At 33.0% G+C, this 14,637-nt stretch overlaps 2 protein-coding genes and 1 long non-coding RNA gene across 6 annotated transcripts; 1 reads left to right on the top strand and 2 right to left on the bottom strand.

Annotated features, from left to right (window-relative positions):
• Nucleotides 1-564: 564 nt before the first annotated feature.
• On the bottom strand, nt 565-3,046 carry LOC123689339. 3 transcript variants are annotated; one of them, XR_006750336.1, is made up of 3 exons: nt 2,907-3,046; nt 2,575-2,742; nt 565-890 (listed from the first exon to the last, which is right to left on the bottom strand). It is a non-coding gene; the product is annotated as an uncharacterized LOC123689339 (long non-coding RNA). The 3 variants fall into 3 exon arrangements; XR_006750335.1 differs by having other exon boundaries at nt 2,570-2,742; XR_006750337.1 differs by having other exon boundaries at nt 2,570-2,814.
• A 13-nt stretch (nt 3,047-3,059) lies between these two features.
• LOC110995114 (protein IMPACT) lies at nt 3,060-5,610 on the top strand. The gene is made up of 7 exons (XM_022262118.2): nt 3,060-3,120; nt 3,366-3,489; nt 3,568-3,800; nt 4,131-4,260; nt 4,539-4,642; nt 4,785-4,991; nt 5,381-5,610. The coding sequence occupies exons 2-7, from the start codon at nt 3,460-3,462 to the stop codon at nt 5,472-5,474; spliced, it is 798 nt and encodes a 265-aa protein (XP_022117810.2). The 5' UTR covers nt 3,060-3,120; nt 3,366-3,459; the 3' UTR covers nt 5,475-5,610.
• A 399-nt stretch (nt 5,611-6,009) lies between these two features.
• Nucleotides 6,010-12,930, bottom strand: LOC110995113 (structure-specific endonuclease subunit SLX4). Of its 2 annotated transcripts, XM_022262117.2 has the most exons (6): nt 12,766-12,930; nt 11,062-12,689; nt 10,372-10,926; nt 9,657-9,967; nt 8,957-9,109; nt 6,010-6,599 (listed from the first exon to the last, which is right to left on the bottom strand). In XM_022262117.2, the coding sequence occupies exons 1-6, from the start codon at nt 12,789-12,791 to the stop codon at nt 6,525-6,527; spliced, it is 2,748 nt and encodes a 915-aa protein (XP_022117809.2). In that variant the 5' UTR covers nt 12,792-12,930; the 3' UTR covers nt 6,010-6,524. The 2 variants fall into 2 exon arrangements, with proteins under 2 accessions (XP_022117809.2, XP_022117808.2); XM_022262116.2 differs by having other exon boundaries at nt 10,372-12,689.
• Between the last annotated feature and the right edge of the window lie 1,707 nt (nt 12,931-14,637).

Raw genomic sequence — 14,637 nt, forward strand, 5'->3', positions numbered from 1 at the left:
TATCAATAAGAATCAATTTTTAAAAAACACGCAAATCTGATACTACGAGTAAATTTTCTTTTCCCGGCTATATTCATATGTTTTACTGCACTTCTATTTTTTAATATTGATTTTTTTCATGATTAAGGTCCAGTCTCTCTATATTTATATAATTTAATTTAAAAAGTTTGCATACTTATTAAAAAATAATTTCAAGGTAATCCTGAAGTTTGAAGCAGTTTAAGAGTCCGTCAGTATATTATATTTATGAGATGTTTCTGGTGGCATATAATCCAAGATTATATAGGAACATAGTTAAAAGTAAAACCTCAAATATTAGGTTCTTATATAAGAATTCACGGTGGAAGTATTTTTATATTTGAATTTTAAATAGATCTGCAGTCACAGTATTAACTCCAATTTGTAGATGCTTCGAAGAAAAGAAATTGATGTCGATTATGAATTGTCAAAAAACAAAGTGCCAAAATTTGACAGCAAAAGTGACAAGATTCTTCATTCATGAATAACAACACATGTGAAGTGTTAAAATGAGTGTGAAGAAACTAAACATAATAATAGAAAGCGCGGGAAGTGTAAAAATAGGCGGGCGTCTTTTTTTTGGCTTAACTTTTAAAAATTAAATTCATATAATAATACAGGATCAGTTAAGTTTAAGGTGTATATAGTAGTAGTTATTGTTGATTATTTATATTTTTAGTTTGTCTTAATAGCCTGGTAAGTTATTTTATTTTATTATATGTAGATTAGAATTTTTCTCTTGTCGTCCATGATGGAGCCCGAAGACCCTGGAGGGACATCCCTCCAGGTGTCTCATGTAGTTACAATCGATGCGTCTGGAATGGAAACGGAAGGTTCCATTATCGATACAGACTGTTCGGATAGCACGAAGTCTGTTAAAAGAAAAAGAGTATCTGTTAGAAATGAAAAAAAGAGAAAAAGTTCCCAAAATTTCCCTAATGATTTAAAAGACAATATAACTCTTAAAGTCATCGAGTCTGATGTTAAAACAACAGAAATACCCCCAAATGAGGCTGCCCACTCTAACAGTATTTCAATTAATCCTCGCGTTGCTAGGTCGCTTTACCAGGCGTCAGACCCTGCGCCTTATGTTGTCCATGTTCAAAAAATCATGGAAACAAATCAAACCGGATCTGTTCACCCCATACAATTTGGATTTTTCCTTAAAAAAAATTATGTAAAAAGCATTGTAGAGGGAAGTATAAAAAAAATAGGGAGGAATATGTTGTCATTGCAATTTCAGACATTTCAAGATGCTAACTTATTTTTAAATCATAAATCTCTCAACACAAATAAATACAAAGCCTTTATTCCGGCTTTCACAATCACCCGCATGGGAATTGTGAGAGGTGTTCCGTGTGAATGGGATGAAAAAGAAATTTTAGAAAACATTGAGCTTCCGCAGAATTGTGGAAGTCTTTTGAAAGTTCGGAGGTTAAACAGGAAGATCTTTGAAGGAGAGAATTCCAAGTTCATTCCAACTGAGACTGTAGTCTTAACCTTTGATGGGAAGATCTTACCTCCCAAGGTCTTTATATGCTACAACTCCCTACCTGTAGACCTTTATATTTACCCCACACTGCAATGTTTCAATTGCTGCCGTTTTGGTCACACCAAAATGCAATGCAGAGGCACTCCAAGGTGTTACAAAAGTGGTGACAATCATTCAAGTATTAGTTGCAAGACTGAAAGGGATGATGCTGTGTGTATCTTATGCTCTGGTTCTCATTTTGCAACGGATAAAAAGTGCCCAGAGTATGCTAGGCAAAAAGCTATTAAAGAAACAATGGCTAAAAAGTCAATATCATATTCAGAAGCCAGTAAAGTCCATCCACCAATTTCTAAGTCTTATGCAGATGTTGTTGCTTCTGCGTCATCGGCCCATTCTGGTCCGAATATTTCTTATTCCAGTCCCTATAATTTAACAAGCCCTACTAAGACTTCCACACAGTCATTTAGAAAAACAGTATTCATGAAACCCAAAGCTCGTCCTAAAAATGTAAGTAAGGGATATGATCAAAAAACGCATGCAGAGCTTATCCAAGATTACAGCAACATTCCTTCCTTTTCTACAGGTTGTCTCAACAACTATAATGATTTGTCAGAAATAATAACAAAGGATCTCATCATTTCTATAATACAGTACCTTTCACAATCTGACATAATTAAAATACCGTCCAACGATGCCCCTTCTACAAAAAGTTTTTTAACTAATGGACAGTCAAGACCATCCACAAAACCAGTCTCTGGTGATTCAATGGAATTGCCGGAGCATTAATAGTAAAAAAAGTGACCTAATTTTTTTATGAAATAATTACAAATCATTTGCCGTCTCTCTTCAAGAGACTTGGCTTCGTCCCCGATTCAATTCTAGAATTCAAGGACATGTCTGTCTTAGAGAAGACAGAACAGATGGGTATGGTGGAGTTGCACTAATTCTTAGAGGAGGTGTGCCCTTTGTTCACATACCCATCCCTAATCACAGTGATAAATTTTCTATTATTGCTGCTAGTGTAAATAATATTTGTATTGTAAATATGTATATATATACCTCACCCTTCCACTTCTACTTTGACGCTTGGTAAAGATATTACTTCGACCCTTATACGTATGAGGCTGGGCCATGCATGCATACCCTTGCATTTGGCAAGGCTTAAACCTTTTGCCTGACGACACATTTGAGTGTGGCAATGACGTTGGGGGTTTTAACCATATATTTTTTGCCTGTAATAGACATGACCGTTCCGCTTTTATACATAAATATTTCTTTTCCTACTTCTATTTCTGTCCTTTTATCTAATATAAATATTGATGTATATAAAATTTTAGCTAGTTTCATTTTTCATAACAATATAAAATTATAACCTATGTTTTATGTATATACGTACTTATAATAAAATTTATCTGATCCTTTTCCAAATTCCGTACTAATTTCCTATCCAATAAACCTAATAATGCACTTCCTAACTTTTGTACATGGCTGACGCACAAACCGTGCAGGCCAAGAAAGGGGAAAAAAAAAAAAAAAAAAAAAAAAGTGTTAAAATTGTTCCATTATGATGTTTTTGTATTTAAATTGATAATATATATTTTATATTCAAGGTAATTTATTATATAAGTTGTTTGTTTCTGAAAAAAGCTGTTATATTATATTTAACCGCGTTTACTGTCTACATATTAAAATAATTCGTTATATTGTAAATACTATTTTAAAACTTTATACAATAATGTTAGAGAACTAGAGAAAGTCTTAATGTCATAAAGAGTAGTTGACTATTATATCAATGTGCTATAGATTTTTAGTATTTAGTTCATGTAAACAAATTATGTTGTTTTTAATTTTACAGTCATTGTGAATATACAACAATACGCCATACAGACATATGTATTTAAATTTAAGCAGTTTTTGCACTCTCTACTCTACATATTTTTTATACTGCAATGGATACAGATGATAATCTCACAAAGCAGGTAACCTACCACACACTGTTTATACTTACAGCTTTATGTACATTAACATTAATACATATTTCTCCTCCTTTGCTACAGATTGAAGAAGTTGAGGCTCTCACATCAATCTATGCTGATGATTTTTTAATTGATAGTGAAACACATAGGTCATATAGCATTAAAATTAAGGACAACAATAATGAAGTGATATTGAGTGTGACTATGCCATCAAACTATCCACTTCAAGCACCTCCTAAGTATGAGTTCTCAGCTCCTTGGATGGATAGAAAAGCAAAAGAAAATCTTCGTTATAGTTTAGAGGAAGTTTATTTGTAAGTTATTTCTTTCCTACATGTTATGTAACTAATAGTAGCATCTAAATTATTGCTTATTGGTAGACAGTGTCTCGGAGTAAAATGTTCATAACTTAATGCCTAATATTTAGATCATACTACAAACCTTCATTAATTACAGTATGTTTTAGTCTTCCTGTATAAACTTGAAACTTTATTTTAACAGTATATTTATTAGTAAAAATAGAGTATATAGGCACTGCTATTAAATATTAGGGTAATTGTTTATGAAAATTCTGTTTCAATATACTTTGAAGACTTCTTTATGTAGGTATAATAGGTAATAATAAGAACTGTTAACTGTTACAGAGAAAATATTGGTGAAACTGTTATATTTCAATGGGTTGAAAAAATAAGAGAAACATTACAAAAAATAAAGCCACAGAAAGAAGATAAAAAGGAAAAGGCCATTGTAGTAGAAACATTAGATATGTCACAGGTATTTTCAATTAATTTCTCATTCCAAAACACATCTTAATCATAGATGTTTTTTTTTAATTTATACATCTTCTTCAGTGCCTTTGTAATAATAAATTTCTTTTCGTGGTAAGAATGGTCTTAAAGGAAATAAATTAAAATTTACTACTGCAATGATCTATTTTATAATAATTTTTATAGCAAATCTCATTTATGAATAATAATTTATATAAGTATTTTTTTAGTTTTAATGTGTTGAATCAAACCATCCACTAAAATATAAATGTTTTCCAATTGTAGCTGGAAATAAACTGCCCAGAAATAACACATGGTGAAGTTATTATTGATAGGAAAAGCTCCTTTCAAGGTCATGCAGCTGAAGTACACAGCTTGGATGATGTTACGTAAGTATTTGATATTTTTCAATGTAAAAATGTGTGCAGCTCTTGTTTATCACCTTTGTTTATAATGTAAATAAATATAATTAAAGATTTCTTGTTTTCAAATCAACATTTTTAAAAATCTGATTTATATTTGGTTTTTCAGGGCAGTCCTCTTTAAGTTGAAACAAAATAAAAAGATTCAAAATGCAACACATAACATGTATGCATACAGAATAGAGAGACAAGCAGCCAAGGGCACAACAATACTTCAAGATTGTGACGATGATGGGGAGTCTCATGCTGGGGGAAGAATGCTGCATTTATTGCAAATTCTAGACCAGAAGAATACACTTGTGGTGGTTTCAAGGTGGTAAGTACGGTTATCTACGATAAATAAATATATTTTGTTCTCAATTGGTAGTTATGTTGGGATGCAATATAGTGGTACTAAATATATTTTATAGCATTACATGAACATTCTAGATATTAAAAATTTATTTTTTAGAGCTAGTAAGTACTGACATTTTAGTCAGTTAATCTTAGGTTAAGGTCATTGTTCATGCTAAAGTAATACATATATTTACAATTAGTATGTATAAATATTACCTATGCAGCAAGTGAACATTTGTCAACTATTTACTAATATTTCTGTCATCTGATTATTAGTAAGTAAACAAACACGCACAACTAGCGAAAAATATACAGCCACATACGTCTGCAAATTAAGTTTATACATTTAATGCAAAATTTGTTCTTCAGGTATGGTGGAATACAATTAGGTCCAGACCGATTTCGGCACATTAACAATGCAACTAGACAAGTTATACAACAAGCAGGCTTGCTTAAAAAATGACAGTTAATATTCTATAGCACATAAATGCGAAAATTATTGGCAATAAATTCATGCATCTATTTTTATAGAAAAATTGCTTAATGAAAATCGACTCTTTATATTATACTTGGATTGTAAATAAATTTTTATTGTTATACGAGTTTTTTTTATTTCCATTTTGAAATACTGATTTCAAAATTGTTTCTACCATTGGCACTAGTAAGTAATGTTGCTATTTATGACCACCTGCAATAGTATAACACATAAAAAGAAGTTACACACAAAACAGAAAAAAAATGTTTTGTCGAAAACAGGACAGAGCTAGATATTAAAACATTACCCTCATTTGTATATCTATAGCCTGAACAAGTCTTCAATGACCAATCCCAGATCATAAGCCGCAATTGTTACACGCTGTACCTACAGGTTCGTAAAACAATAGTAATAATATTTTACATATGTATTTTATAAATGTATGTTACTGTCAATAAAGCTGTTTCATTCATCAGGTAAAATAGAAATAAACAACACATTGGTAGTTTAACATTTAATAAATTACCCATATCTAAAATTTATTTAATACTTTCTCCCCGACTGTACGTTTATTTTTTAATTTTAATAATACAGAGCATTCAGACAAAAATCTTCAGCACATATAAAAAAGCACAAAAATTGTCATAATTATCTCATATGAAATGTGTTGTACCAGACTTGCTAAATATAAATAAAATAGAGATTAGGAATGCTTACATCAGGAAAAGGATATGGAAAGAAGAAATTACAAAAAGGACAAGCAACTAAGGGACCGTTCAAGTATTACGGCACGCAATTTTTGGAGATTCCTAAAACCCCCCAAATTCGTTACGTAATACTTGAACGCTCCCTAACTTGTCTCAAATTTTTAAATCTATTTTATATAAATTATACAACAATAATTTTCTAATGCAACCTAATTTAATTAAATATCAATTGTAAAAGTTCAAACATAAGTCTTAGTTACTACTACTACCTAAGAATTCTTATTTCTACAAGTATATGCTATGGGTTAAATAATTAAAAAAAAACTATCTGTCATCTTTTATTCCGCGCATTATTATCGGCAGTCTTCACAGTAATACATTTCTTATCCATGAATTTTAACAGGTCCTGCAACAATATCATTAATTGAATATAAAAAAATTGATTAAGCCTATATAAATGCACATGCAGTTATTTTTTAGAATCGCTGTTAGCTTAACCCTAGAAAGATAGTCTGCGTAAAATTTACGCATGCGTTTTCGAAAAATTGCTCTCACTTTCTAATTAGCGCGAATCCATAGTTGTGCGTTTAGGACATTTCATTCGTCGTTGGGAGCTGCCACGTGCCGTAAGTGTCAATGAGGTAAGTGCCACCGATTTTGAAATATAACGACCGCGTGAGTCAAAATTACGCATGATTATCTTTATCGTGACTTTTATGATTTTGGCTTATATGACAGTTTTATTGTGTTTCGTAACTTTTAATACTTTATATCATAACTAATATTGTTATTTCATTTTTAAAGATATTGAGGCAAATATACAACACAATGGGGAGTACCAATTTATACGAACACGAAATCCTGGCTGCTCTTATGCAAAGTGATGATGCTTCCGTGTGAGGATACCGACAGTAAAGTAGCGGACCACGACAGTGAAGATGAAGTGTTGAGTGACACAGAAGAAGGGTTTGTAAACGAGATACAAGAAGAACAGCCGACGCCAAGCGGAAGTAATATCTTAGAAGAGCAAAGCAGTACTGAGCAACCAGTCTCCACATCGGCCTTTCGTAGGATCGTAGCCTTGCAACAGAGGACAATTGGTTTATCTCAATCCCTTTGGTAACAAGCTTGCTCCAAGAACCTTATAAGTTAACCATTGTGGGAACCATACGATCAAACAAACGTGAGATACCGGAAGAGCTAAAAAACAGTCGCTCCAGGCTAGTGGGAACATCGATGTTTTGTTTTGACGGACCCCTTACTCTCGTCTTCTACAAACCGAAACCGGCAAAAATGGTTTATTTGTTATCATCTTGCAAGGAGAATGCTACTATCAACGAAGCTACTGGCAAACCAGAAATGATAATATATTATAATCAAACAAAAGGTGGCGTTGACACGCTAGACCAAATGTGTTCTCTGATGTCCTGTATTAGAAAGACAAATAGATGGTCTATGGCTTTATTCTTAACATTGCCTGCATTAATGCATATGTAAGTTACAGCCATAATGTTAATCGTAAAGGAGAAAAGTCGCAAAAGATTTATGAAAAATCTTAGCTTGGGACTGTCTTTGTTTATGCGTAGACGTTTAGAAGTACCTACTTTGAAGAGATATTTGCGAGATAAAATATCTGATATGTTGCCAATTAAAGTGCATGTTACATCCGAAGACTATAGCAATGAGCCAGTAGCAAAAAAAAGGATTTATTGTTCTTTTTGCCCTTCTAAAAAAAAGGAGAAAGGCAAATGCGTCCTGCAAAAAATGTAAAAAAGTTATATGTCGTGAGCATAATACTGATATGTGCCAAAGCTGTTTGTTACTTACTTTTATGTAAATGTATGTTCCTAAATTATAAGAAAAGCTTACTGTTGATTTTCTACTTAAAATGAGTCTGATTATTAGAATAAAAAATAAGTTTTTTATTAGGAAGAGTAAGTGTTATACTATTATATTGACTTATAGAAGACGTTTAAAGTTTTGTTTATTTTTTAAATACAAATAAAGAAGTTTAACAAATTATCTGCATTATTAATTAATTTAATATATGAGTATATATAATATCATAGAATTCATGAAAATAAACTATTAAACTTATACCTACAACTAATTCAAATTCATGCGTAAATTTTACGCATGATTATCTTTTCCGTATTACAAAATATGATTATCTTTCTAGGGTTAAAGGGCCCTTACTGCTCAGTTTAGGCTATTTTAGCGAGCGTAGCTTGGCATTTTTTGTGAAAAAGGGGCAATCGTGGTAGGGATGTTTAACCTCATTAATCGGAGTACATGTAGCCGATGGAATAGGAAGGGGCGAAATGTGTAAAAACTACGCTAGCGTAGCCCATGCATGGTCGGGCACAAGCATTGTACAGTGCCACCCTGTGTCTATGGCACATCTGACTCCTTTTATTTGGAAGGAAGTAGGGGCGAGAAAGTACAGACGAGGCCTCTATGCGAACGGCGTCTATGTTCTTACGAAAGTGCATGCCCCTATCGAGCGTGACTCCTAGTTAATGGACGGACTTTTACCACAGGATGTCTTGCCCGTATTGGCAATTTTTCCGAGACTGATCAAGAGTACGGGGTTTGCACCTGACAAAGACTACTTGCTCTTGTCAGGATTTTTTTATTTTTTTATTTGCCCCATTTCCGAAATCTACCCTAGCGAAGTCAGGAGTCTGTCCACAATGACACCTCTAAGATTATGGAAATAAAATATGAATGGCCCAGTTCTTTAATATGGTTCAACCATCTTACCTTGGGATTATATCTATAGCCGGCAGCAACCAAATCCTTGTGTACTGTATCTATATTGATTGGTTCATAACATAAAATAGCTTCCCTCAGCAGTCTGCGACACGATACATAATTGTGGAATGCTATATGTAACGGAACACTACAAGAATGTACCTAGAAATGAGAATATTATTCATATTTTTATTTATATATATGTAAATATACTTCATTGCAAAATCTGTACAAATTACAATAAAATAATAGGGAGAGTAATAGGCGGCCTCGTGGCGATCTTACGAAAAGCAATTAAAAACTTTGCGCTAAAATAGTAGAAAAATACAATTAAATAAAGTAATATGTATTTTTCCAAAAGCACGTCCACATACATAACATATACTCAATAACTAAAGAAAAACAAACAAGAAGAATTATAAAATATATATGAAACAATTTATAGATGTATGATAATAATAAAAGTTCTAAATTATGCCAAAACAAATTTTATCACTGTAATAAAATATTTTATTTATATTATTATTGTTTATGGGTTGTGCAAGTAAGTATGTACTTAATTAAAAGCATGTAACAATATTGGATACCTACTTGCATTAATTAAACTAAATTGTTTATGGTAAGAAGATAAATTTCGTATGCAGTTTGGGACCCTTTTTTGTATAATTTTTGTTTCTATAAAAATTTTAAATCTCTAATAATAAAATACCTTAGCTTTCTCTCTCTTCTGGAACACCCAATCCTCTGGTTCACAAGCAATATTCTTTATGGTTGGTGTATCATCAGTTTGGATAAAAATATTATCTTTATCACACACATCTTGACATATTGGAGGCGGTTTTTTAACAGAAAAATTAGTTTTTCTTGGTGATTTCTGTAATTTACTAGGAGACTGGGTCAAGTTTCCTGGTATAATCTTTTGAGGAGAATTGAGTTTTGGCTTTTTTGTAGGAGACTCAGCCTCACATGACTCAACTACTGGATGAGTTTGATTGTAAATGTATGTCAGAAGTTGTATTGCTAAAATAGAGATAAAATTAATTCTGATAACATAATATTATTGTATTTTTTTTAATTTGCCGAAGAACAATTCGGGCGACCGACCACCCAAATTGTTTTCGATTGTATACACATAAAATTCATTGCGATTTCTTTCAAAAAAGGTGCAACTGAAATGTTCAGGCTCCTTATGATTCAATTTAGAATTTGGGTGTTTACAGGAATACTGGCGAAGATCTGTTTGCGCATTATTACTTTGGTAATACTGTTCCTACTTGAAATTAATATGTGAAATAATATTTTTGATATACTAATTATTGTATGAAACAAAGGTTATATTTGATTAATTAACTTATGCTGCTAAAAGAACATTAGAATTTTTTAACATAAAAAAGCAGTGTTTCACACTGGTTTTAAAACATTACCTCTTTTTCTTTTAAATGGTTTCAAGCCGTATTTCTCGAGTTCCTTATTTCGTTCTGGAGACGACATTGCTTCAAAATTTTGCATTGGTGTCACATCAACCGTTTTAATAATGTATTCATTATTGCTGGGTGTTTTGATAATATCAAAGTTTCTTTCTTTAATGGGTGTAAGTATTTTGCACTCTACTGAATCCTTCTGACATTTCATATTGATGGAAGGCAATTCTTCAAAATTATTTTTACTATTGTCAACACAAATGTTTACAGAGTAGTTTAATTCTTGATCTGATAATCTGCAAGTTTCTGACTCACTTGCAAGCTCATCGCTGTTTAAAAAACTTGAGTTACTGTTATGAGTAATGTATTTTTTTGAATTATTAGTTGAATTTGATGCATTAGTAGTATTTCTAATGATCTGATCAAACATGTCATCATAATCAATAGACAAATTATCTATCGTGCCAGGATTATAAACTTTACTTAAATCAGAACTTACAGATCTATAATTAGACTCTTTTGATGGGGTTAGATCAATATTCTCATTAGTACTATTATCTGTATCAAAAGAACTTATATTGTTTCTGTTTAATTTGTTAGTTATATTATTACTTTCATTAACCCTAGAAGTAAAATTAGGTACTTCAGTTACTACTTTGTCATACAAAGTATCATTAATGTTTTCCGTTGTACCTTTTTTATCTTCACCCCCGAGGTTTATATCTGGCAAGCTATCACATGTCTCGGAAGATTCTGTTAAATTCTTGGAATCTACTATTTGTATGTTCTCTTTAATTACATCTGCAACTGAATCAGGCAATATTGAAACTGTATTGATTTCATCTAAAATAATAACTTGATCTAATTGAATCATTTCTGAAGAATTCATAGTTTTTCTGAAGTTCACATTCTCTTCTACATAGACAATGGTGTCATCATCATTTAAATCTTGTGTCAAATCAATTTTATCCTCAGAATTTAAACCCCTCCCAATACATTCTGTTAGTTCCATAACATCATTTGAAAGTCTTTTTGATACATTAGAAATATTTGGTTTTATATTACTAGGCACACATTGTGTAAGATCTATTGTATCATACTTAATTATGGGTTTTGATAATTCAGGAGACATATTCAATATAGTTGAAACTTCTTCATCAAATAAATCAGGTGATTTACATCTGTAGCGTGAAACTGTTGTTTCATTGAAGCTTTCTGAAATGCAAATTGCAACTGTTTTGTGATGTAAATCAGTTTCTGAATCAATGTATTCAGTCACCATTGAAAGCGGTTGAGAAAGTGTTTCATTAACTACATAATTTTCTTCATTATCATTATTTAATATTTCAATATCTTCATCCAAATTATTAATTTTTTCAGACATTGATAATGATAAAGTTTCATTTGAAAGTATTTTGCTAGACATTCCTTGTTCTACATTTTCAGCAGAAGTAATATAACTGAGTGTCCCTGTTTGCAAAATATAATTTCTTAGTTTTACATGACATATATTCTGAGTAATAGCAATAGAACCACTAAGAAATATATCAAGTTCATCTTGTGAGTACATTACATCATTAAAGCCAATATAAGGTCCTTCAAACACTGGACTCTGACACCTGCCTGGTATGTCAGACCAATCTCTTAAAAGAAAATTTGTGTTTAAAGATTTCTCAATCAAACCATTCACATAAAACACATCATTTTGCATTTCTTCAAATAACATACTAGTAGATTTGTAAAAAATAGACTCCTTTTGTAAATTGGTTTCAATAGTTACATTTTTCCTATTTGAAGAAATAATTTGCAAATATTTTGCAGATATTATTTGTTGTTTTTCTTCATCTGAAGTTGTCAGTAAATTATATCTTTTTTGTTTTATTTTATTCAAATTAGTAGCCTTCACTTCTGGCACTTGAAAACCATATTCTTGAAGTGTGGTTCTAATTTTATTAGATTTCTCACGAGAAGTTAAAGTTTTTGCAAAATCTGTGTCATTTGGACATTGTTTAGAATCATGTAAGGACTTTGACAAAGCAATTGCTAGTTGCAATTGTTCAGAGTCAATGTCTATGCCAGATTTCTTACAAATATTATTAAAACTTTTAGAGTACTCAATTAAATCATTTTTTTTCTTGATGAGGGTACGTATATCCTTCTGCCCCTTGATACGCTTTTGACATTTTCTCTTGGGTGCTTGTTTTGGAGGATTTTTAGGGCCAACAATTTTTCTTTTCTCCTGAAATTCAGTTAGGCTTTCATCCAACACAGCTTCATTTGAGAAATATTTACTTGTCACTTGAGTTTTAGATGTGCTTGCACTGAGGGAATTAAAACAAAGTTTAGTAACTACATATTTATTTTAATTAAATAAAAATAACAACTTTCAGTACCTACCTATGACTAAAATTATTTACATTCATGTTATTTAAATGGTAAATCAGGCCTTTCAGCTTCTTGCATAGCCTTCCTTATTTGATCTCCGGTTCGATTTGGTAACCCTGCCGCAATCATTTGTTTTCTTTCGACTTCTTCTATTGGGTCTTCGTATAGGACTTCTACAGCTTTTCTCAGATTTTTTGTAGCGTCTATATTACTGAAATAAAAATATCGAACATTTTAACCTCAATTTGTAGTAGAAAAATCACAGTTGATTGAAAAAAACTTACTGAAATATGAGTCCACAAACAACTCCAAAGGTTAAAATACCTATTCCTACAAGGTTTCTAAATGTAGCCGCTGGTGTACCCTGTAACCTTCTAGGTTTCCATTTCGAACTATCAACTCCGATGGCCATATTTGTTGTGTTGAGTTTAATTTAAAAGTATCAACAGACAAACCACAGATTAGAAACAGAGATACTCGGTTCACACCTCATAGTTGTATTACCCCTGACTCCTGAGAAATGACACTGGAGGTGTTTTTTCTATAAGTTGACAATTTGACATTGCTGTCCAGTGTCCAGTGTCCACTGTCCAGTCACCGTGGGTACTGCGAAGTTTCCTGTGTTTTTATTTTATATAAATTGCTATTTTATTATAAGATTTCATGCCTGCATGTATAAAAATAGCGGAAGAATTATTGTTCTAAAGTGCCTGTTTTTTATAATCAAAAAAATATCAAAATACTCCTTTTTTGCAAATCTTCATCAATGCAGGGAAGGATCAAATAATCGATTCTAGAATCGAAATATTTTTAATAAATCAAAAATATCACAGATTCCCCCCCCCCCCAAGTATGACGGTGCAGCTTACAGAAAGATTACCCCAGGGGGACCACACGTTTCCACTGTGGAGAATCCCCCTCTGGGCTTCTTAATGATAACAGAGAAGATATCCGGAATCTAGTCGGGTTTCTAAGTTTAATTCGGCGATGGCATAATAAAACCAACAAAAGAACTCAGTTGTGTCTGTCCATTGCGAAGGCTGAGATGCAGATGCGACGGCATGTATACCCTCTTGCGTCGCGACGTCGTGCATGCAGATGTAGCATACAATGCGTCGATGATGCGATGACGCAGCACAACGCAGCAGTGGGGCCTCGCCCTTAGAGTGAGACTCTATACTATGCTGTGAAACTATATAAGCTTGTTAGTATGTTAGAGTGGTAGCCCGGACATGACACCAGGGCAGCAGCCGCGGCTTCGACCGCTGGTCGCCTTGCTGGGCCTCCCCCGGGGCTACCGGGGGTCTTGACCGCGAACCGCGTAGCTAGCTGCCCGATACCACCGACCAAGACACCAGGGTCAAGTCAAGATTACTCCTTGACCCCACACCACCGGATTGACACCCCGGAATAGACCCCATCGGCTGGGCGCAGCGAGTCGAGCCAATGCCTCCTCGCGCGAAGCAGCCCATCACCAAGGGCTATAAGCCCGCCCCCGCACCACCCTGTATCAGCAGGGCGCGAACCACCACACCACCCGAAGAGGGCATACGCCCAGAACAGTTTTAAGCATCCCCCTCGCGAGGGAGGATGTAACAATTACCACAAGAGTGGTCGATTGAATTAATATCATAGGAAAATCTTGTTTTTTTTAAACAGTATTGTTATAGACAACAGATTAACGGACGAATCGTCTATCATATCATATCACAGTCTCATCTTAAGTTCTTCATACTAAGTCATAAAGTGAAAGAGATATACATGCAGCGTAAACGCGGCGATCAGCGTAATCGGACAATGAGTCATGCTTTTACGTGTGTTCAGTCGGCGTTCATCAATTTAATAGACGTAGGGCTCATGTCAAAAGTGGTTTATCAAGTCTTG

This window comes from Pieris rapae, chromosome 7, assembly GCF_905147795.1.
Source record: "Pieris rapae chromosome 7, ilPieRapa1.1, whole genome shotgun sequence".
Lineage (NCBI taxonomy): Eukaryota > Metazoa > Arthropoda > Insecta > Lepidoptera > Pieridae > Pieris > Pieris rapae.

Coding starts and splice junctions, on each gene's coding strand:
- LOC110995114 (XM_022262118.2), top strand. CDS start 3,460: ATGGATACAGATGATAATCTCACAAAGCAG. Junction 3,490..3,567: donor ATGATAATCTCACAAAGCAG/GTAACCTACCAC, acceptor CCTTTGCTACAG/ATTGAAGAAGTTGAGGCTCT. Junction 4,992..5,380: donor CTTGTGGTGGTTTCAAGGTG/GTAAGTACGGTT, acceptor TTTGTTCTTCAG/GTATGGTGGAATACAATTAG.
- LOC110995113 (XM_022262116.2), bottom strand. CDS start 12,791: ATGAATGTAAATAATTTTAGTCATAG. Junction 9,968..10,371: donor ACCATTTAAAAGAAAAAGAG/GTAATGTTTTAA, acceptor TCTCTATTTTAG/CAATACAACTTCTGACATAC. Junction 6,600..8,956: donor GCTATAGATATAATCCCAAG/GTAAGATGGTTG, acceptor ATATTGTTGCAG/GACCTGTTAAAATTCATGGA.